Below are 25,804 nucleotides of genomic sequence, written 5' to 3'. Positions count from 1 at the left end.
TAAAAATATTTAATCAGTTGTGCACGCTAGCAAACCCAGAACATAACTTATTGGTGATTATTTAACTCTGTAATACTAACTGTATTTAATATAAACTATTGTTTTATGTTGAATTATGTTTTATCCTTACATTAGCAGATAAAGATAGATATATAAACAGACAGACATACATATAGATAGATAAACTGATAGATATAAAGATGTATAGATATATAGATAGATAACAAAGTACTCAGACAAAGGTACGTAATACCATTGATATATATTCACATATGTTCACGTTCATGAATACATGTAATTGCACATACATTAAGCATATATACATTTTCCAGATATTTAAGCAATTATGCTAATACATTTATAGATACAACTAAATCGACAATATTGTATGTCAGTAGTTACTAATTATGCATACATACAGGTAATGAAATCCTTTTCATATCCAATCCAAAGAGTTCTCAACCCAACGTACGATTGCCAGATAATCGTAACATCACTTGACATTTTCCATGAAGTTGGAGATAAAACCTACCATATAAGTAACCACTAATGAGAACTATATTTGGAACAAGATCATATTTGGAATAATATAGGACCGGAAGTTGTCAAGATGATATTTGGAACAATACAAGGGCGGAAGGAGAAAAGATCATATTTGGAATAATACAGGGTCGGAAGTAGACAAGATCGTATTTGGAACAATACTAGGGCGAAGGAGACAATATCATATTTGGAACATTATTTGTCTACTCTGCGGGAACATATATGATTCACTCCGCCCTCGGCGAATCATCCTAATTCGCCAGGATTTTGTGTGTCCTCCGCAAATTACTTCCCAGGTTTATGCACCAAGTTGATAGTAAAGACCGAGCTATTTTCTGCTTGATTGACATTGTCATTACTTTCATGGGAACGGAGACAACTGTGTATATATCATTATCATTATACATAAAATCATATTTGTGAGCTTATTAAGTTCACATGATCTATGGTAATCTAGTCTTTTATAACTATTTGTTGAATATAAAACATCCATTTAATACTGAAAGAAGATTACCAAAAATATATTCGCATCATTCAATACACATATCAACATAAATCCGACTAGTATTTTATATGAAAATAGATAAGCATACATACAGAATATTCACATAGTATTAGGATCAAATATATATCAGATTATGTTAATTTTGTTGGAAACTAAGGTTAACCCTATTAATACATCAGCTACAAATTATATAATAAATGTTATGGGTGACGTGAAACAAGAGTGTTGTACATGTCCTAATGATGAATGTTATATGTGAAAGTGGATAATATTTTATCTGAATATTAACATGGATATAAATATGAATTTTTCCTTCACAATTCATACTAAATGAAATAATTCAGCATGAAAGAAAGGAAGAAAATAGTGTAGTAGTTCTTATGAAACTATTTTATATCGTCCTTCAGTACATCGAACAGGCTGTCAATCAGATGTAATTACATATTTCTGTAAATCCAAGCTTTAAAATTGCATTTCATATTCAAAGCAGTCATTAGGATGAAGGCAAATCCTCATTTCTCTTGGCATGACGGTACGTTTTGTACCTTTACTTGTCAGTCTAGAGACATTGTATCATTACCCTGTTTTGAATGCAAGTCCATCTCACTTTGTAGCATGCTTCTTTCAAAAGTCATCAATACAAATGCCGTGTATGATTTTCTATCTAACTTTAGTTTTATCTGGGTGTAGAGTGTTCCTTTCAAATTAAAAGTCATCAATACAAATACCGTTTATGATTGTTTTTAATTTGACTTTACTGGCAATTGCAATTAGCACTTTCTAATATACCTTTAAGGCGTTTTCTAATTATCCTTTGAGAACTATGCATCTTTATAATGAACGCTAAAATCAATATGATATAAAAGTTGCTTTTATACTATCGACACATTGTATGTTTAATACTGAAGTTTATATGACTCATTTATATGCCAATTATATTGTACAATATTAAAACCAACACAAGGCCACATCTTACAGACCTAAATATAAAATAAATATCGATATAGTATTCTAATCACTCTTGACAACTGGAGGATATATTACTCATAAAATTGTGATACTTGAAATATATACATGCATATATGTAAGCAGATGTCCTAAATGATGTTTTCAGCATCCAAGTTATGTAATCTGAGAATCAAAGATATTCATATTTCATAACACTAACTAGTTGAAGGTCATTGTTACTGAAGCAAGCAATTTAAATCACACTAACTAATGACAGCTTTGATATGATGCCGCTGGAAGAGAACATGATGTGAGAACTAGGAGCAGGAAAAGGCAGTGTATGTGAATGAGGAGGCAGTTATTATGACGATGGGTTTGGCTATAGATTGACTCTGGGTCTATTGACGTAGCTTTATGCTGGTGCTGATGATTTTGTTGATGATGTGAAAGTAATGAATGCCTTAGCGTGTCTTTTTATGGTGTTTAAGGGGGTTGTGAGTGGAGGGGTGATTTTGATCAGAACGGAATCAAATGAAAATAAATCCGAGCTCTCTGCCTGAACGTTTACTTTTATTATTAGCGGAAAGAACATTTTACGCCAAGCAGCCGAGTGTTATCGGACACCTATGTTTCGTTTGACACTATCTGCGGAAATTCGTTTGTATGTTCATACATTTGAGAAAGCATTTGATAGAATGAAAAGATGCGCTTTAGGGCATTAAAAAATTGAAAATGAGCCTTATATTACGTTCTCTTTTCATGGAATAACCAGAGTCATGGCAATACCTTCGTAACTAGGAGGCAAATGGGCTATTGATACATCCGCATCACATGTCGCAGTGAATTGCTATGCAACATATTCAAAAATGCGGGCGACTTCTGAATCTACTCTTACATAACTATGTTTAATGTGGCTATATAAGTAAATTTGATATCAAGGCGCTTTCTAACGAAAAAACGTAAAGTTTCCACTGCAAGAAGATTTTGTTTGTCCGCTGATGTCAGCCAAATTTATATGCAGAAGCAGTCAGTCATGGCTATAAAAATTAAGCATGGCTTGAACAGAGCAGCAATATATATTTTACATATGATCCAAGTTTTTCCCGGAAGTCAAACATAAATTTATAATGTTGGCAGCGGGCAATATTACGTGAATATGAAGCATATTAAATACAATAATTATGTGAGACGAGTGCATCTTCTTGAATGTGTATATTGACTTAGAGTACTCTCCATCAATCAAAGTATCTACAAGATTAATAATAACATCGCTATTCATCGAGGAAGTATTGCAGTAAGACACGTGTTTCATTCACAAAGAGAGTCATTTATTGCAGAAAGTAAAGAAAAGGATATCGCAAATATATATTTTTAGAGTGTATGAATTGCTTGAAATAATTTCCTATCCTGAATTAATCTTGTAGTGATTTATTTGCGGTCATTGTCAATATATTTCTAATCAGGATAAAGCGTTTAGTTGGACTACATTGTAAATAAAATGAGGTACCGTGCCATCTCGTTATTGCATGGCATACATAATTATACATTACACAATGCTATTAGGCATATACGCATCATGAAAATAAACATAAAAATTGAATCTGATATAACACTTTGCGACCGAAGGTGCATGTTGCATCAATGTATATATACATGCGCCTTTCTGATTATAGAATATTTTAACCACTTATCACATTCATTTCATCAGACTGGTTTTAAAACAACAATTTATAACATTTGTTAATACCCGGTTCGATTTTTAACATATTCAGGACTGGTGCCAGCGTAATAATTTTATTCAACTGTTCGAGTTATGATTGGTACTAGAGAGTGCTAAGTCTTGTAATAAAAAAGGAATCCACATATACTGTGGTCAAAATATTTTCATGCACAATTTGGAGAGGGGGGAAAGCTATATGACGATGTAGTTGGACAGCGTAGAGTTCAAGCACACGCGCTTGACATTTGTTATGTTGACAGCTCTGGTGGCCTAGTCGTTAAAGCGTCCGCTTTGGATACTGGTGGTTGCTGGATTGAATCCCGGCCGAGTCATACCAAAGACTTATAAAAATAGTACCAACTTCTTCCTCGCTAGGCTCTCGTCATTAATAGGTTAGTGTTAGGATAATGTGGCTGGGTGGCATATCATGCTACATGTCTGCGGCATGACATTGCTAGACATCACTATAAACCTTTGCACTGCAGACAACGTAGCGATATAGTTGAAAAAGTGTTAAAGCTATCCAAATCACAACACACACACACACACACACACACACACACACACACACACACACACTTGATGTTTCTCTCTAGTCAACAATTCTACGATAGCTTTTTTACAAACATTGGCAACCAAATTTGCTTTTCAAATACAGTACATACATCGACAGCACTTTTCCAAACAAGAGCAACAACAACTGTCACAACACGTTTTCAAGCAATTAAAACAACGCGTTACCAAGCACTTAGAACAACGCTTTTTCAAGCACTTAAAACATTTACAGCAACACTCGTTATAACACTTAAACAGGCAAGGAAAGCAACGTCTCCAACACGTGCAAATAATGAGACAACAAAGGCAACGCATGTAAATTCTGAAAACCCTCTCTGAACAAACATTACATAACTCAATAATAAGCCAATAAAATAGAGTTACACCGGTGGAAACATATGTGAACAAACGATTGTCGACCATAACCTCAATAATTAGTAGAATAATTGCCGTGAAAATAAACACAGTCCAAGCACAAAAGCATCCCCATGATCTCCTTAGGCATTTCGGGCATATCTTTCCTGCACTGTACCGAAAGTTCGAATTGATGAGCTCCCTTAATATGACATAGAAGTAAACACAAGTGGCAAAAACTTGTACTCCTATTATACATTTATCATTGTTAGGATTAAAATCATCAGGGACTATTGAACCGACGGCGAGAATTATTCTTAAAAATCTCGGTAAAAAGCCAAACGCGGACTGGGTACAACATCTATCTATGGCATCAACCTGTAGACTCTTCGTCTCCCCCACAACACAACCTCTGACTAAATGTTCGCAATTATTCATGAGAATGTGATACGGATTGCCATTATCCTTCATCTCCATAACATTTTGGACGACCTGTTCACCTTTGCACTTTGGGTGCTTATAGTCGATCTTGTAAATGTCCATATCTTTAAACTTCAATTTCTCTGATTCGTTTTTGATCTCTGCTTTCCTTATCTTTGATTTAGAAAAACCGACAAGGTCCAGTTGTACTTTATTTTCAGTCTTATCCACATCAGTTTCTGATATATCTGACATTAATATTGCATGATGAAAACATAAGTGCACGTATCCAAGGCAGAGGCATTTTACTGGCCTGATAATGTGGTCTCCTTTCTTCCACTTCTCCCATTCGTGTCTTTCAAAAATAACTTCTTCGCTACAGGTACACGTAAAGGCCCCTGGAATAAATACAAAGATACATATTATCTATCATGAATCTAACGGCGCTCATTAAAAATTGCGATATGTTTAATGATATGCATACATCAAATTGGGCGAGAGATGGAGGTAGATGCGATAACGCTGGACAATATAAAGCGGAGCAGGTAAACTATGCAATTATCGGCGAACGCAAAAAAAAAAGAAAGTTAACGATTATCATTACACATAAATATAAGTAAAAAATATACCTTCACTGTAAATATGGATTTTCATACCCAAATATGAATTTGATAATTTGGGGAATGAGCATAAAATAATGATCACTTTCAAACCGCATGTTATAAATTGATCAAATAATTTTTTAATCTGCATGCCCACCCACACCCATTCTTCGAGATCTTTTAACATTAGAACTTTGGTGTTTGAAGATTAAGATACTTGATGATAATTAAAATATTTTTAGTGTACTATAGTAAATAATGATTTAATGGCAAGAAATATCATGTCGAGGCCATATTTAGCTTTAAACCTAACAACATCAATAATATTTCCAACAACTACTAGTATATCACCAGTACAAATTACATTATTTTCAAGCTATTTCTAATAGAACACAGAAGCTAATTAATCCTTACAAGTGGATTTATACATATATTTGCTATCCTTAGATCTCCCCATATGTGCTGTGTAGTCTGTTTCTAATAACAATTTCCAAGCCATCAAAACATAACAATAAAATGCTTTGTTGTATCTCATAGGATACTATCATCACATTTGCATTTCATAATCTTATAGGTATTTGTTCTTGTATATTTTATCCAAGCAAACTGATACATTTGTTATTAGATTAATGCATTCTACAAAACATTCTTAATTACAAACCTATATAAATTAATCCATGTCTAACACTTTTTATTCAAAACTAATTTTATACATTTTGCTTCCACTTTTGATTGCGATATAAAGTTTAAGATTATTAACTTTAATTTCAGAGAATATTAAATGGTATATATGGTAACAGGACCATGAAATAATTATTCTTTGGGATGATTAAACTATTATCTCAAAATGGTTATTTACCAATCGATAACTTTTACTTTATATCAAAATGGTCAAACGTTAACTAGACCATACTATCGCAACCGAAATCGACCGAAACCTTTATGGCCAATGATGTAAATTCAGTTACCCGCTATAATTGTAAACTCAGATGAAATGTTTCTAAACAATACATCGCAATTCTTATACACACTCTTATTTTTTCAGCAATTGAATGTTTCAGTCCTAAAATAAATGAAAAGAATTTAAATGCTTCAATAGAGATGTTCATAGATTCAAAGAACTGAGACAATAAATAGTATGGTTCCTTTAATTTGATACCTTTCATTCTCTTATTATTCCTTATTAGTACAGAGAATATGTGTATGCATAACACAATAAGGTATTGCGATAATAGATAACCGTCTCTCCAACCTGGAGACATTTTTTGGAGAAGTAGAGATAATTTCATTTTCTAAAATTGCCGAAGAGATATTACAATAAACGTTTAACTCAGTTGCCTTATAATTAGTATAATTTAATGAAAATGAAATCACACTGAATACATTTGAATAGAATAGAATGAATGCTTTTTCAGTCAGATGAAATAATATATCCGAATGTTTTTACTGTTATGTGAATGACAGAGTATCACACGTTATCCCTGAAGTTTTTTCCAGTGTATCTTCTTTCTACAGAACGAATTGGATCGTCACATATTATTTAATTCATGAAGTATAGAAGATGGGCGCCGAGGAGGTTTCTTGAATTACTCTCGTTCGTGCTCCTTGTTTTTGCAAGTTATAATGCATTGTCCCGATCTAGTTGGTTAGGATTCAGATTAATCTGTTTCACTCATTGTTCTTTCTACAAAGATCTCAATGTCAATATCGAAAGCGTTTACAAATTTAGCTGTGAAACCATCAGGTCATTGGCTTTTGTTATCTTTCAAACTTTCTAACAATCTCATACGATTGATGAGTAACTTCGCGTTCTAGTCTTAAATATTGTTGTTGCATAAGCCTATAAATTTGATAGTGTTTGACAAGGCGAAAAACCTGATACTAGATCTGTTTTTACATGCATGCACAATAACATCTAGTGAGGTTCAGTAGCTAAAGGTCAAACAGTATGTGAACAAACGATAAATCACATAAATCCCTAATAAACTTCCTACTGGGAAGTTAATTACGTGTTACAATTTGGTCACTCTATTTTCATTAATAAAAATGAATTTCTAAAATAGAATTGAAACGAAACCAAGCTAAATGTATTTTAAATGTGAAAAAAATATTAAATTGCTTCAGTCAGTTTAATATATTTGTAACCTAGAAAGAGAGGAAAAAATGTTTCTCCGTAATTTATGGAACCCAGAGAAGCATTTAAAAAGCAACTGAAATACATCTCAGAATATGCAGCGTTATTGATTTCTGCGAAGCAAAACCGAAAGCATAAAAAACCGTGAGCAATAAGACCAAAAACATTTTCAGCTCAATCAAACACAGAAACGATTCTTATTGAATTGGTACCGATAAGGTTCTGAGGGTTATGGTATTTGTGGTAAGACGTTTTCTCTGAAAGAGTTTTAAAAAATATATAAATTGGGTAGTCCACATCATATTCTAACAACCAAATCCCTGATCTATGTTTAAAATGTACCCATCATTCACCGAAATCGAATCCAAATAAAGCAGTCATAAACATCACATGATGCAAGAAACATAGAAGCGGACTCAGCTTATATGCTCCAAGCCAAGACCCTCGAGAGATAAGGAAGATAGTAATGTACAGCCTGAGCTTGAAGGTGCACGTTCAAAAGACCCATGACCGACCAGGACAATGCGTTAACCAGCACTAAGTACCTGCATAGCAACCAAACCCGAGCAGAGCTAGAGACCCACATTCACCTAAGCCTGATGAAGAAAACCTATATAAATAAAAGGCTCAAAACGTTATTGGGTTTTGGCAGGAGAAAGACCTGCTGACCTTGCATTACTGACTATATGACGGCAACAGTCAGATTTAAACGACACAAAACGTTCCCAAATAGATCATCGTAAATGTTAAAGTCAGTGAAAAACGATGCTTTGAATCGGTCTTGCTTTCATGGCTGCACCATGCCGGCGTCAGAACCTGGGCCGTTAGAAGCAATACTAGATGTAAGAGAAAGTGAGAGAGAGCGAGAGACCTCCTATTTGATAAGCTGAATCCAATTAGGGTCTATGACATATCAAGGCCAACGATAACCAAAAATATTTATAACAGGGACCGGACACATACGAATCCAGAAGAAATCCAATGCTGATTACCCAGTCTGCAGATCATGTTTCCATGTATTCAATGGGAAGAACGTGATCCATGAAAACACCAGAGACAGCCGTGGTATAGGTGTTAAGCAGCAGCAGACTAACCTACCAACGCCAGGAGACAACAATGTGTACTTTAATCTTCAACCCTTTGCATGTGTCACATGTCATATAAGCCGACCTAGATGCTATATAAGCACGTCAACGTCAACAAGCATTGTTTATGGATCGTCGCCTACAAGACCACGAGTCGAATTCCTCAATGATGGCATGACAAACCCACCGATAACATGCCTCATTGAATTGTCAACTACAAAACCATAGAATATCATCGTATCTACTTGGAACTGCTTCGTCCAGAAGGTCACGAATACACGCTATCAGAATTGATAGCTGACGCAACCATTCAGACCCGTAACATATTTGACGGCAAACGAGTAGCGCTTCACACGACCAAACACCTAGCACAAGCCCAACCGTCCGGTGTATCTAGACAAGGCCGTGTTGTGCCTATCGAAATATCGGATATATGTCTTCTCTTAACGCAAATAAAAGGTTGGTTACGGAGATAGTACCTACCTTCAGCACAAGCCTGATGCTTAAGAGTGAAACGTTGGCTATCCATAAGGACATGCCAAAGACGGCAGGACGTTCTTAAAATCTGCACCAAGACGAAAATCTTCGGAAGGGACGATGACGAATACAACGTTGTACCGGTATGAATCGTGTTATAACGAGGTCATCCTACCGGACAATCCAACAAACCAGTAAAACAATTTACCAGTGCATATAGTCCCTTTTGGCAGACCCATACCGCCATCCGTCAACACCAGTAACTTCGCGAATACTAAAACTTTGAGTGGAGCCAAAAGGTTTACGGAACGACTTCATCCTGGTCTATTACAGCTGGCCCAATGATCTAACCAATCCATTTGCAACGTACCGTTTAAGAACATTCTTATAGGTCTCCATTATAAGAACTGTCTGCCGTCTGGGTCTAAGAGATCGACGCCATCAAGATAGTTACCTAACGGAAAGTCACTACGATGGGAGCTGAAGGAACTATGGTGAACATTCGCTACATCGATGCTTCCCTGTAGGCATCCGTTTGTGGCAGCCTCGGCGGCCTGTCGTGCGGTTCTTCTTTCGCTATAGTTTGCGGGAACTTTTAGAGTGGCATCGTGAAAACCACGCCCACCCCCGTGTATCTCACTCATTATGTCATGTGCTAGTCCCAAGAGAACTCTGTCGAAGCAACGTTCCAGCAATGGCATTGAGCTTCATACCTTTTCCTTGACACTTCTCCGTCGAGCTCTTGACTTTCATAACAACGACACTTGTCTGCCTGACCCGTCTAACTCGAAACGTTAACAGCCTCAGCTACTTAACGGTAAACGGCTTGGTAACATATTTTGATGCATCATCAATACAGCCCATTTGATGGCGTCGGCGACACATAGGACAGCGGCTCCAATGTCCAAGATCGTGGGTACGGTCTCATTCAGCGAGATTAAGAAGGGTATAAAATGTGCACTCCCACAACGGTAGAAACGCTGCAGAAAAGGTCGTTGCGACTGCAATTAGTTCCTGGCAGCAAATATTCATACCTCTCGGGTTGGGACATGGGCATAAGTCTGGTCAATACAGTAGTCAACTTGACGCCTGACTGTGCTAGCGACTTTAACTTAGAAACGAGCTAGTTCTACACCACTCTCCATACTGGAGATTATACAGGTACAGCATATACGATGTCCGTCATGCGGGTACCTATGATGTAGGACAGCAGTATACGTGGCTTCCAATACTACTATAATTTAAAACACCGAGGAAACCGCCGGTTGCAAGCCATTTGATAATGCGCAGGTCGATGATATCGCCAGGCAGGTGATTTACCACGTAGCTAATATAACAGGGACAGAAACGTCCACCGTAAAGCCATGCTACAATCGTCCAAATATAGACGTAATCATGTATGCTTACAATAAGGTCTACGTAGTGAAAACGTTTCGTCTATATTCCGGACGCGAGAAAACAGAAAAGTACAACAATGATTCGGACTGGGCTCGAAAAAGATTACCTCGATGTCAGGATTGCGTAACTGTGGTAAATGTCTATGAAAACGAGCACGTTACATTTCGGGTGACCAGGTTCCTATCGATGACGGGACAGATTAGGGAAACATGCTCTTGTGCATAGCCGCCTTGAAGTGGAAGCGTGATGTGCTCAGAAAGCAATACGTCAAAGCCGGTAAGGGATTATTGCAAAAACCTTGTAAACCGTTAAGACGTTGAAAGAGTCTTTAAACCCGACAGCAACATAGTTGACCATATAGACTTCGGAGACAATTGTAATTATGGCAAATCTGTTGGTTCCTATGGATGTTGTTACGAAAGCATTCGTTGGCACCACTGTGCGTCCATTAAAAGTGCTTTTCACTCAATGTTAATTAAATGACGATCAACTGATCAACCGGAGGGTTAAACATGAGCTAAATTCACAACTTCCTTTCAGCTATTATGCGTTTTCCTGCTCGGTTTTGGTGCGTTCTGTCAAGCCGACACTGAGTCGCGTACAGATTGGGCTGCGTGAAAATGTTGGTCGGGAATTGGTAAAGTACATTGTAAACGCGCCTCCTCTAGACCATGAATTTCAATATGCCGGTATACATATACAGAATACCATCTGATTTGTCACAGCATGCGAGGAAGGACGATAGTGTTACTCTACCAATTGCCTGCTTCACATTCGACACAGCGGTGGGAGTTATACATGCGAGTCGATACGCACCTGGGTTTTGATCATTGGAGGTTGACCCGAATGGTAGTTGCTTTTGTCCACTGCAACAATAGTAAAATACCATCACCGTCGGTGGCACTGGTTTCTAACTAGCAAACCTCCAAGATCGCAAGGAACATGGAACGACCGCTGCATCTTCGATTCGGAATTGAAATATATACATATGCAAGACAGTTAATATATATGAAACTGCTTCTCCGAATATAAGATATTTTTTTTTTAAAACATGCTTGTTCTGTTTTGTATATTATTTCGTAGTTTGTTTTTCACATTTCATACGTAAAACAAAGCCAGTATTATTGCAGAGAGATCTCTGTAAAAGGTGCATTGATTGGTCTGAGATAACTTGGATTCGCATAAAAGTGGATTCGTTGTCAAAATTATATGCAGGTAAGAAAATGGAAACATTTGTGAAGTTGCTTTTCTTGCAATTATGCAATTAAACATATGTTCAATACATTGATATATCGTTCCAGACTATGCAGTTTATTGTCTCAGATCAATTGAGAATGATCCAATTGCATATCCGTCATTCATTATTGTAACTAAAATTCCGTCCATGCCATTTAGGAAATTTCGCTGCTGTGTGTCATACTTTTCTAACAATCTTATACCTCTTAAAGAATAACTTTGCGTTGTAATCTTTAAGATTACTCTTGCATAAGCCTAATAATTCTATTGGTGTACCAAGATCGTATATTAATGTCACACAGATGATACTATGGTCACTTTCAAATTCATGTATGATTATCAAACTATTAAACCACTGTAAACACTCAAGGACTTCATACAGGTAATCTTTTTATATTCATGAAATGAAATCTTACCCTATGTTTATTTATTCTAATATATGATAAACAATTTATTGAAATAAATATAGCGCAGATTTATTTTAACTGTGACTATTAATATCAAAAGGTCAAAGGAAGTTTCAAATTTTTTTTTGTGCAATTCGAAGTAGAGAAACCTTGGTCATATCTCGTGGAACACGCTTCAGAATGACAAAAGTAACTGAAAGAAAAATGCAAATGTGCAGATTTACAGGGTTATGCAACTAAGGAATCAACAACTTTATTCACACGTAAGCAAGGCAAACGGAGAAAATGCTTTTTGGGAATTATTGATATTTACCCCCATTGTTTGAAGAATTACCGCTTGGAACATTTTCTCCTTCTGAAAGATATGAAAATAGATTATAATTCAGGTCGATCAGATAACGAATTAGCAACAAATTAACTCAACCTAATGTAAGACAATGTATATATCTTTAACCCAGTCTAGTGTCTTCCTCATTATTGAGTAACGATATTGACAGGTCATTTGTCTCAAAACAGTTGGTAAGGATCCAATTTTATATTGTCCATGACATTCTAATATATTTTTGTAAAAATTTCGTTGCAGTTTGTCATTGTTTCTGCAATTTAGTGCGTTATCATGAGTAGCTATGCGTAGTAATCTTTAAGATGGTTCTTACATAAGGACTGTGTTGGTTTAGATGGAGCGTATAATAATGCCACACATATGATTTTATGCTCAGTTTCAACTTCATGCACAAGAACATTTAGTGATGTCCAAGAATACCTCAAAATTGATATGCACGTCTAGAAACATTGATATATACAAGAACGCAGGCATTAAAAAAGCAGACGTTCCAAAGCTATGTTTATGCTGAAGGCATATATTTGATTATTAAATTACCGAATCATTGAAAATACTAAAAGACTTCATGCGTATAAGTATTTTATATGCTTGAAATCACGTCTTACAATATGTTTACTTATTCTAATCTATGATAATGAATTTATCGAAATAAATATAGGTAAGTTTAATTCTATTTTGACTACTAATATTAAAACTTCAAAGTCAGTTTCAAGTTCTAAGGAAAACGAAAGAGAGAAAACTTCGTGATACCTTGCGGAGTCGCCCTCATTTCAACAGCAGCTGAAAGTAAAATACAGATTTGTACAACTAATGAATGAACAACTAAATTCATGTGTAAGCATGAAATGAAATCTTAGACTGTGTTTATTTCTACTTGTATATGATAAACAATTTATTGAAATAAATATAGCAGAGATTTATTTTAAATGTGACTATTAACATCAAAGTAAGTTTTGATTTGTTTTTTTGGGCAAATCGAAGTAGAGAAACCTTGGTCATATCTCGTGGAACACGCTTCAGAATGACAAAAGCAACTGAAAGAAAAATGCAAATGTGCAGATTTACAGGGTTATGCAACTAAGGAATCAACAGCTTTATTCATACGTAAGCAAGGCAAACGGAGAAAATGCTTTTTGGGAATTATTGATATTTACCCCCATTGTTTGAAGAATTTCCGCTTGGAACATTTTCTCCTTCTGAAATATATGAAAATAGATTATACTTCAGGTCCATCAGATAACGAATTAGCAACAAATTAACTCAACCTAATGTAAGACAATGTATATATCTTTAACCCAGTCTAGTGTCTTCCTCATTATTGAGTAACGATATTGACAGGTCATTTGTCTCAAAACAGTTGGTAAGGATCCAATTTTATATTGTCCATGACATTCTAATATATTTTTGTAAACATTTCGTTGCCGTGTGTCATACGTTTCTACAATGTAGTCCGTTTTCAGGCGTAACTTTGCGTAGTAATCTTCAAGATTGTTCTTACATAGGAACTGTGTAGGTATAGATGGAGCGTATAATAATGCCACACATATGATTTTATGCTCAATTTCAACTTCATGCGCAAGAACATTTAGTGATGTCCAAGTATACGTCAAACTTGATATGCACGACTAGAAACATGAATGCATACAAGAACGCAGGCATTAAAAAAGCAGACGTTCCAAAGTTATATTTATGCTGAAGGCATATATTTGAATGGGCATAAAATCATGATCACTCTCAAACCGCATGTTATAAATTGATCAAATAATTTTTTAATCTGCATGCCCACCCACACCCATTCTTCGAGATCTTTTAACATTAGAACTTTGGTGTTTGAAGATTAAGATACTTGATGATAATTAAAATATTTTTAGTGTACTATAGTAAATAATGATTTAATGGCAAGAAATATCATGTCGAGGCCATATTTAGCTTTAAACCTAACAACATCAATAATATTTCCAACAACTGCTAGTATATCACGAATACAAATTACATTATTTTCAAGCTATTTCTAATAGAATACAGAAGCTAATTAATCCTTACAAGTGGATTTATACATATATTTGCTATCCTTAGATCTCCCCATATGTGCTGTGTAGTCTGTTTCTAATAACAATTTCCAAGCCATCAAAACATAACAATAAAATGCTTTGTTGTATCTCATAGGATACTATCATCACATTTGCATTTCATAATCTTATAGGTATTTGTTCTTGTATATTTTATCCAAGCAAACTGATACATTTGTTATTAGATTAATGCATTCTACAAAACATTCTTAATTACAAACCTATATAAATTAATCCATGTCTAACACTTTTTATTCAAAACTAATTTTATACATTTTGCTTCCACTTTTGATTGCGATATAAAGTTTAAGATTATTAACTTTAATTTCAGAGAATATTAAATGGTATATATGGTAACAGGACCATGACATAATTATTCTTTGGGATGATTAAACTATTATCTCAAAATGGTTATTTACCAATCGATAACTTTTACTTTATATCAAAATGGTCAAACGTTAACTAGACCATACTATCGCAACCGAAATCGACCGAAACCTTTATGGCCAATGATGTAAATTCAGTTACCCGCTATAATTGTAAACTCAGATGAAATGTTTCTAAACAATACATCGCAATTCTTATACACACTCTTATTTTTTCAGCAATTGAATGTTTCAGTCCTAAAATAAATGAAAAGAATTTAAATGCTTCAATAGAGATGTTGATAGATTCAAAGAACTGCGACAATAAATAGTATGGTTCCTTTAATTTGATATCTTTCATTATCTTATTATTCCTTATTAGTACAGAGAATATGTGTATGCATAATACAATAAGGTATTGCGATAATAGATAACCGTCTCTCCAACCTGGAGACATTTTTTGGAGAAGTAGAGATAATTTCATTTTCTAAAATTGCCGAAGAGATATTACAATAAACGTTTAACTCAGTGCCTTATAATTAGTATAAATTAATGAAAATGAAATCACACTGAATACATTTGAATAGAATAGAATGAATGCTTTTTCAGTCAGATGAAATAATATATCCGAATGTTTTTACTGTTATGTGAATGACAGAGTATTACACGTTATCCCTGTAGTTTTTTCCAGTATATCTCCTTTCTACAGAACGAATTGGATCGTCACATATTATTTAATTCATGAAGTATAGAAGATGGGCGCCGAGGAGGTTTCTTGAATTACTCTCGTTCGTGCTCCTTGTTTTTGCAAGTTATAATACATTGTCTCGATCTAGTTGGTTAGGATTCAGATTAATCTGTTTCACTCATTGTTCTTTCTACAAAGACCTCAATGTCAATATCGAAAGCGTTTACAAATTTAGCTGTGAAACTATCAGGTCATTGGCTTTTGTTATCTTTCAAACTTTCTAACAATCTCATACGATTGATGAGTAACTTCGCGTTCTAGTCTTAAATATTGTTGTTGCATAAGCCTATAAATTTGATAGTGTTTGACAAGGCGAAAAACCTGATACTAGATCTGTTTTTACATGCATGCACAATAACATCTAGTGAGGTTCAGTAGCTAAAGGTCAAACAGTATGTGAACAAACGATAAATCACATAAATCCCTAATAAACTTCCTACTGGGAAGTTAATTACGTGTTACAATTTGGTCACTCTATTTTCATTAATAAAAACGAATTTCTAAAATAGAATTGAAACGAAACCAAGCTAAATGTATTTTAAATGTGAAAAAAATATTAAATTGCTTCAGTCAGTTTAATATATTTGTAACCTAGAAAGAGAGGAAAAAATGTTTCTCCGTAATTTATGGAACCAGAGAAGCATTTAAAAAGCAACTGAAATACATCTCAGAATATGCAGCGTTATTGATTTCTGCGAAGCAAAACCGAAAGCATAAAAAACCGTGAGCAATAAAACCAAAAACATTTTCAGCTCAATCAAACACAGAAACGATTCTTATTGAATTGGTACCTATAAGGTTCTGAGGGTTATGGTATTTGTGGTAAGACGTTTTCTCTGAAAGAGTTTTAAAAAATACATAAATTGGGTAGTCCACATCATATTCCAACAACCAAATCCCTGATCTATGTTTAAAATGTACCCATCATTCACCGAAATCGAATCCAAATAAAGCAGTCATAAACATCACATGATGCAAGAAACATAGAAGCGGACTCAGCTTATATGCTCCAAGCCACGACCGTCGAGAGATAAGGAAGATAGTAATGTACAGCCTGAGCTTGAAGGTGCACGTTCAAAAGACCCATGACCGACCAGGACAATGCGTTAACCAGCACTAAGTACCTGCATAGCAACCAAACCCGAGCAGAGCTAGAGACCCACATTCACCTAAGCCTGATCAAGAAAACCTATATAAATAAAAGACTCAAAACGTTATTGGATTTTGGCAGGAGAAAGACCTGCTGACCTTGCATTACTGACTATATGACGGCAACAGTCAGATTTAAACGACACAACACGTTCCCAATCAGATCATCGTAAATGTTAAAGTCAGTGAAAAACGATGCTTTGAATCGGTCTTGCTTTCATGGCTGCACCATGCCGGCGTCAGAACCTGGGCCGTTAGAAGCAATACTAGATGTAAGAGAAAGTGAGAGAGAGCGAGAGACCTCCTATTTGATAAGCTGAATCCAACTAGGGTCTATGACATATCAAGGCCAACGATAACCAAAAATATTTATAATAGGGACCGGACACATACGAATCCAGAAGAAATCCGATGCTGATTACCCAGTCTGCAGATCATGTTTCCACGTATTCAATGGGAAGAACGTGGTCCATGAAAACACCAGAGACAGCCGTGGTATAGGTGTTAAGCAGCAGCAGACTAACCTACCAACGCCAGGAGACAACAATGTGTACTTTAATATTCAACCCTTTGCATGTGTCACATGTCATCTAAACCGACCTAGATGCTATATAAGCACGTCAACGTCAACAAGCAGTGTTTATGGATCGGCGCCTACAAGACCACGAGTCGAATTCCTCAATGATGGCATGACAAACCCACCGATAACATGCCGTGGTAATACGCTATTGCCAGCCTCATTGAATTGTCAACTACAAGACCATAGAATACCATCGTATCTACTTGGAACTGCTTCGTCCAGAAGGTCACGAATACACGCTATCAGAATTGATAGCTGACGCAACCATTCAGACCCGTAACATATTTGACGGCAAACGAGTAGCGCTTCACACGACCAAACACCTAGCTCAAGCCCAACCGTCCGGTGTATCTAGACAAGGCCGTGTTGTGCCTATCGAAATATCGGATATATGTCTTCTCTTAACGCAAATAAAAGGTTGGTTACGGAGATAGTACCTACGTCCAGCACAAGCATGATGCTTAAGAGTGAAACGTTGGCTATCCATAAGAACATACCAAAGACGGCAGGACGTTCTTAAAATCTGCACCAAGACGAAAATATTCGGAAGGGACGATGACGAATACAACGTTGTACCGGTATGAATCGTGTTATAACGAGGTCATCCTACCGGACAATCCAACAAACCAGTAAAACATTTTACCAGTGCATATAGTCCCTTTTGGCAGACCCATACCGCCATCGGTCAACACCAGTAACTTCGCGAATACTAAAACTTTGAGTGGAGCCAAAAAGTTTACAGAACGACTTCATCCTGGTCTATAACAGCTATCCCAATGATCTAACCAATCCATTTTGCAACGTACCGTTTAAGAACATTCTTATAGGTCTCCATTATAAGAACTGTCTGCCGTCTGGGTCTAAGAGATCGACGCCATCAAGATAGTTACCTAACGGAAAGTCACTACGATGGGAGCTGAAGGAACTATGGTGAACATTCGCTACATCGATGCTTCCCTGTAGGCATCCGTTTGTGGCAGCCTCGGCGGCCTGTCGTGCGGTTCTTCTTTCGCTATAGTTTGCTTGAACTTTTAGAGTGGCATCGTGAAAACCACGCCCACCCCCGTGTATCTCACTCATTATGTCATGTGCTAGTCCCAAGAGAACTTTGTCGAAGCAACGTTCCAGCAATGGCATTGAGCTTCATACCTTTTCCTTGACACTTCTCCGTCGAACTCTTGACTTTCATAACAACGACACTTGTCTGCCTGCCCAGTCTAACCCGAAACGTTAACAGCCTCAGCTACTTAACGGTAAACTGCTTGGTAACATATTTTGATGCATCATCAATACAGCCCATTTGATGGCGTCGGCGACACATAGGACAGCGGCTATAATGTTCAAGATCGTGGGTACGGTCTCATTCAGCGAGATTAGGAAGGGTATAAAATGTGCACTCCCACAACGGTAGAAACGCTGCAGAAAAGGTCATTGCGACTGCATTTAGTTCCTGGCAGCAAAAATTCATACCTCTCGGGTTGGGACATGGGCATAAGTCTGGTCAATACAGTAGTCAACTTGACGCCTGATTGTGCTAGCGACTTTAACTTAGAAACGAGCTAGTTCTACACCACTCTCCATACTGGAGATTATACAGGTACAGCATATACGATGTCCGTCATGCGGGTACCTATGATGTAGGACAGCAGTATACGTGGCTTCCAATACTACTATAATTTAAAACACCGAGGAAACCGCCGGTTGCAAGCCATTTGATAATCCGCAGGTCGATGATATCGCCAGGCAGGTGATTTACCACGTAGCTAATATAACAGGGACAGAAACGTCCACCGTAAAGCCATGCTACAATCGTCCAAATATAGACGTAATCATGTATGCTTACAATAAGGTCTACGTAGTGAAAACGTTTCGTCTATATTCCGGACGCGAGAAAACAGAAAAGTACAACAATGATTCGGACTGGGCTCGAAAAAGATTACCTCGATGTCAGGATTGCGTAACTGTGGTAAATGTCTATGAAAACGAGCACGTTACATTTCGGGTGACCAGGTTCCTATGCGATGACGGGACAGATTAGGGAAACATGCTCTTGTGCATAGCCGCCTTGAAGTGGAAGCGTGATGTGCTCAGAAAGCAATACGTCAAAGCCGGTAAGGGATTATTACAAAAACCTTGTAAACCGTTAAGACGTTGAAAGAGTCTTTAAACCCGACAGCAACATAGTTGACCATATAGACTTCGGAGACAATTGTAATTATGGCAAATCTGTTGGTTCCTATGGATGTTGCTACGAAAGCTTTCGTTGGCACCACTGTGCGTCCATTAAAATGCTTTTCACTCAATGTTAATTAAATGACGATTAACTGATCAACCGGAGGGTTAAACATGAGCTAAATTCACAACTTCCTTTCAGCTATTATGCGTTTTCCTGCTTGGTTTTGGTGCGTTCTGTCAAGCCGACACTGAGTCGCGTACAGATTGGGCTGCGTGAAAATGTTGGTCGGGAATTGGTAAAGTACATTGTAAACGCGCCTCCTCTAGACCATGCATTTCAATATGCCGGTATACATATACAGAATACCATCTGATTTGTCACAGCATGCGAGGAAAGACGATAGTGTTACTCTGACAACTGCCTGCTTCACAATCGACACAGGGGTGGGAGTTATACATGCGAGTCGATACGCACCTGGGTTTTGATCATTGGAGGTTGACCCGAATGGTAGTTGCTTTTGTCCACTGCAACAATAGTAAAATACCATCACCGTCGGTGGCACTGGTTTCTAACTAGCAAACCTCCAAGATCGCAAGGAACATGGAACGACCGCTGCATCTTCGATTCGGAATTGAAATATATACATATGCAAGACAGTTAATATATATGAAACTGCTTCTCCGAATATAAGATTTTTTTTTTCAAAACATGTTTGTTCTGTTTTGTATGCCGCGAGACATATTATTTCGTAGTCTGTTTTACAAATTTCATACGTAAAACAAAGCCAGTATTATTGCAGAGAGATCTCTGTAAAAGGTGCATTGATTGGTCTGAGATAACTTGGATTCGCATAAAAGTGGATTCGTTGTCAAAATTATATGCAGATAAGAAAATGGAAACATTTGTGAAGTTGCTTTTCTTGCTATTATGCAATTAAACATATATTCAGTACATTCATATATCGTTCCAGACTATGCAGTTTATTGTCTCAGATCAACTGAGAATGATCCAATTGTATATCCTTCATTCATTATTGACACTAAAATTCCGTCCATGCCATTCTGGACGAGTTTAGGAAATTTCGCTGCTGTGTGTCATACTTTTCTAACAATCTTATACCTCTTTAAGAATAACTTTGCGTTGTAATCTTTAAGATTACTCTTGCATAAGACTAATAATTCTATTGGTGTACCAAGATCGTATATTAATGTCACACAGATGATACTATGGTCACTTTCAAATTCATGTATGATTATCAAACTATTAAACCACTGTAAACACTCAAGGGCTTCATACAGGTAATCTTTTTATATTCATGAAATGAAATCTTACCCTATGTTTATTTATTCTAATATATGATAAACAATTTATTGAAATAAATATAGCACAGATTTATTTTGACTGTGACTATTAATATCAAAATGTCAAAGTAAGTTTCAATTTTTTTTTGTGCAAATCGAAGTAGAGAAAGCTTGGTCATATCTCGTGGAACACGCTTCAGAATGATAAAAGTAACTGAAAGAAAAATGCAAATGTGCAGATTTACAGGGTTATGCAACTAAGGAATCAACAACTTTATTCACACGTAAGCAAGGCAAACGGAGAAAATGCTTTTTGGGAATTATTGATATTTACCCCCATTGTTTGAAGAATTACCGCTTGGAACATTTTCTCCTTCTGAAAGATATGAAAATAGATTATAATTCAGGTCGATCAGATAACGAATTAGCAACAAAATAACTCAACCTAATGTAAGACAATGTATATATCTTTAACCCAGTCTAGTGTCTTCCTCATTATTGAGTAACGATATTGACAGGTCATTTGTCTCAAAACAGTTGGTAAGGATCCAATTTTATATTGTCCATGACATTCTAATATATTTTTGTAAAACTTTCGTTGCAGTGTGTCATACTTTTCTGCAATTTAGTGCGTTATCATGAGTAACTTTGCGTAGTAATCTTTAAGATTGTTCTTACATAGGGACTGTGTAGGTTTAGATGGAGCGTATAATAATGCCACACATATGATTTTATGCTCAATTTCAACTTCATGCGCAAGAACATTTAGTGATATCCAAGTATACCTCAAAATTGATATGCACGACTAGAAACATTGATATATACAAGAACGCAGGCATTAAAAAAGCAGACGTTCCAAAGCTATGTTTATGCTGAAGGCATATATTTGATTATTAAATTACCGAATCATTGAAAATACTAAAAGACTTCATGATTATAAGTATTTTATATGCTTGAAATCACGTCTCACAATATGTTTACTTATTCTAATCTATGATAATGAATTTATCGAAATAAATATAGGTAAGTTTAATTCTATTTTGACTACTAATATTAAAACTTCAAAGTCAGTTTCAAGTTCTAAGGAAAACGAAAGAGAGAAAACTTCGTGATACCTTGCGGAGTCGCCCTCATTTCAACAGCAGCTGAAAGTAAAATACAGATTTGTACAACTAATGAATGAACAACTAAATTCATGTGTAAGCATGAAATGAAATCTTAGACTGTGTTTATTTCTACTTGTATATGATAAACAATTTATTGAAATAAATATAGCAGAGATTTATTTTAAATGAGACTATTAACATCAAAGTAAGTTTTGATTTGTTTTTTTGGGCAAATCGAAGTAGAGAAACCTTGGTCATATCTCGTGGAACACGCTTCAGAATGACAAAAGCAACTGAAAGAAAAATGCAAATGTGCAGATTTACAGGGTTATGCAACTAAGGAATCAACAGCTTTATTTACACGTAAGCAAGGCAAACGGAGAAAATGCTTTTTGGGAATTATTGATATTTACCCCCATTGTTTGAAGAATTTCCGCTTGGAACATTTTCTCCTTCTGAAAGATATGAAAATAGATTATAATTCAGGTCCATCAGATAACGAATTAGCAACAAAATAACTCAACCTAATGTAAGACGATGTATATATCTTTAACCCAGTCTAGTGTCTTCCTCATTATTGAGTAACGATATTGACAGGTCATTTGTCTCAAAACAGTTGGTAAGGATCCAATTTTATATTGTCCATGACATTCTAATATATTTTTGTAAAAATTTCGTTGCAGTGTGTCAAACTTTTCTGCAATCTAGTGCGTTATCATGAGTAACTTTGCGTAGTAATCTTTAAGATTGTTCTTACATAGGGACAGTGTAGGTTTAGATGGAGCGTATAATAATGCCACACATATGATTTTATGCTCAATTTCAACTTCATGCGCAAGAACATTTAGTGATATCCAAGTATACCTCAAAATTGATATGCACGTCTAGAAACATTGATATATACAAGAACGCAGGCATTAAAAAAGCAGACGTTCCAAAGCTATGTTTATGCTGAAGGCATATATTTGATTATTAAATTACCGAATCATTGAAAATACTAAAAGACTTCATGCGTATAAGTATTTTATATGCTTGAAATCACGTCTTACAATATGTTTACTTATTCTAATCTATGATAATGAATTTATCGAAATAAATATAGGTAAGTTTAATTCTATTTTGACTACTAATATTAAAACTTCAAAGTCAGTTTCAAGTTCTAAGGAAAACGAAAGAGAGAAAACTTCGTGATACCTTGCGGAGTCGCCCTCATTTCAACAGCAGCTGAAAGTAAAATACAGATTTGTACAACTAATGAATGAACAACTAAATTCATGTGTAAGCATGAAATGAAATCTTAGACTGTGTTTATTTCTACTTGTATATGATAAACAATTTATTGAAATAAATATAGCAGAGATTTATTTTAAATGTGACTATTAACATCAAAGTAAGTTTTGATTTGTTTTTTTGGGCAAATCGAAGTAGAGAAACCTTGGTCATATCTCGTGGAACACGCTTCAGAATGACAAAAGCAACTGAAAGAAAAATGCAAATGTGCAGATTTACAGGGTTATGCAACTAAGGAATCAACAGCTTTATTCATACGTAAGCAAGGCAAACGGAGAAAATGCTTTTTGGGAATTATTGATATTTACCCCCATTGTTTGAAGAATTACCGCTTGGAACATTTTCTCCTTCTGAAAGATATGAAAATAGATTATAATTCAGGTCCATCAGATAACGAATTAGCAACAAAATAACTCAACCTAATGTAAGACAATGTATATATCTTTAACCCAGTCTAGTGTCTTCCTCATTATTGAGTAACGATATTGACAGGTCATTTGTCTCAAAACAGTTGGTAAGGATCCAATTTTATATTGTCCATGACATTCTAATATATTTTTGTAAACATTTCGTTGCCGTGTGTCATACGTTTCTACAATGTAGTCCGTTTTTAGGCGTAACTTTGCGTAGTAATCTTCAAGATTGTTCTTACATAGGAACTGTGTAGGTATAGATGGAGCGTATAATAATGCCACACATATGATTTTATGCTCAATTTCAACTTCATGCGCAAGAACATTTAGTGATGTCCAAGTATACGTCAAACTTGATATGCACGACTAGAAACATGAATGCATACAAGAACGCAGGCATTAAAAAAGCAGACGTTCCAAAGTTATATTTATGCTGAAGGCATATATTTGAATGGGCATAAAATCATGATCACTCTCAAACCGCATGTTATAAACTGATCAAATAATTTTTTAATGTGCATGCCCACCCACACCCATTCGTCGAGATCTTTTAACATTAGAACTTTGGTGTTTGAAGATTAAGATACTTGATGATAATTAAAATATTTTTAGTGTACTATAGTAAATAATGATTTAATGGCAAGAAATATCATGTCGAGGCCATATTTAGCTTTAAACCTAACAACATCAATAATACTTCCAACAACTGCTAGTATATCACGAATACAAATTACATTATTTTCAAGCTATTTCTAATAGAATACAGAAGCTAATTAATCCTTACAAGTGGATTTATACATATATTTGCTATCCTTAGATCTCCCCATATGTGCTGTGTAGTCTGTTTCTAATAACAATTTCCAAGCCATCAAAACATAACAATAAAATGCTTTGTTGTATCTCATAGGATACTATCATCACATTTGCATTTCATAATCTTATAGGTATTTGTTCTTGTATATTTTATCCAAGCAAACTGATACATTTATTATTAGATTAATGCATTCTACAAAACATTCTTAATTACAAACCTATATAAATTAATCCATGTCTAACACTTTTTATTCAAAACTAATTTTATACATTTTGCTTCCACTTTTGATTGCTATATAAAGTTTAAGATTATTAACTTTAATTTCAGAGAATATTAAATGGTATATATGGTAACAGGACCATGAAATAATTATTCTTTGGGATGATTAAACTATTATCTCAAAATGGTTATTTACCAATCGATAACTGTTACTTTATATCAAAATGGTCAAACGTTAACTACACCATACTATCGCAACGGAAATCGACCGAAACCTTTATGGCCAATGATTTAAATTCAGTTACCCGCTATAATTGTAAACTCATATGAAATGTTTCTAAACAATACATCGCAATTCTTATACACACTCTTATTTTTTCAGCAATTGAATGTTTCAGTCCTAAAATAAATGAAAAGAATTTAAATGCTTCAATAGAGATGTTGATAGATTCAAAGAACTGCGACAATAAATAGTATGGTTCCTTTAATTTGATACCTTTCATTATCTTATTATTCCTTATTAGTACAGAGAATATGTGTATGCATAATACAATAAGGTATTGCGATAATAGATAACCGTCTCTCCAACCTGGAGACATTTTTTGGAGAAGTAGAGATAATTTCATTTTCTAAAATTGCCGAAGAGATATTACAATAAACGTTTAACTCAGTGCCTTATAATTAGTATAAATTAATGAAAATGAAATCACACTGAATACATTTGAATAGAATAGAATGAATGCTTTTTCAGTCAGATGAAATAATATATCCGAATGTTTTTACTGTTATGTGAATGACAGAATATCACACGTTATCCCTGTAGTTTTTTCCAGTATATCTCCTTTCT

The 25,804-nt window shown here is 35.4% G+C and overlaps 1 protein-coding gene across 11 annotated transcripts; it reads right to left on the bottom strand.

The window, feature by feature from the left end:
• Positions 1-243: 243 nt before the first annotated feature.
• LOC149789715 (uncharacterized) lies at positions 244-23,991 on the bottom strand. 11 transcript variants are annotated; one of them, XM_089971713.1, is made up of 9 exons: positions 23,820-23,991; positions 23,416-23,445; positions 22,635-22,676; positions 22,231-22,260; positions 21,450-21,491; positions 13,882-13,923; positions 13,478-13,507; positions 12,698-12,739; positions 244-5,443 (listed from the first exon to the last, which is right to left on the bottom strand). In XM_089971713.1, exons 1-9 carry the CDS (start codon positions 23,896-23,898, stop codon positions 4,365-4,367), a joined length of 1,416 nt encoding a protein of 471 aa, XP_089827839.1. In that variant the 5' UTR covers positions 23,899-23,991; the 3' UTR covers positions 244-4,364. The 11 variants fall into 11 exon arrangements, with proteins under 11 accessions (XP_089827839.1, XP_089827842.1, XP_089827843.1 ...); XM_089971716.1 differs by lacking the exon at positions 13,882-13,923; XM_089971717.1 differs by lacking the exon at positions 21,450-21,491.
• Positions 23,992-25,804: the final 1,813 nt, after the last annotated feature.

Source organism: Sinohyriopsis cumingii, chromosome 10 (assembly GCF_028554795.1).
Source record: "Sinohyriopsis cumingii isolate HCF-2022 chromosome 10, ASM2855479v2, whole genome shotgun sequence".
Lineage (NCBI taxonomy): Eukaryota > Metazoa > Mollusca > Bivalvia > Unionida > Unionidae > Sinohyriopsis > Sinohyriopsis cumingii.
The sequence above is the reverse complement of the archived record's forward strand: the minus strand, read 5'-3'. Positions and strand labels throughout refer to the sequence as shown.

Bases quoted from the DNA above. Each gene is read 5' to 3' on its own strand.
- LOC149789715 (XM_089971713.1), bottom strand. From the start codon at position 23,898: ATGGACCTGAATTATAATCTATTTTCATATCTTTCAGAAGGAGAAAAT. The intron at 23,446-23,819 runs GTAAATATCAAT...TTTTACTTTCAG, and splicing joins TAATTCTTCAAACAATGGGG to CTGCTGTTGAAATGAGGGCG. The intron at 5,444-12,697 runs GTAAATATCAAT...TATTTATTCCAG, and splicing joins TAATTCTTCAAACAATGGGG to GGGCCTTTACGTGTACCTGT.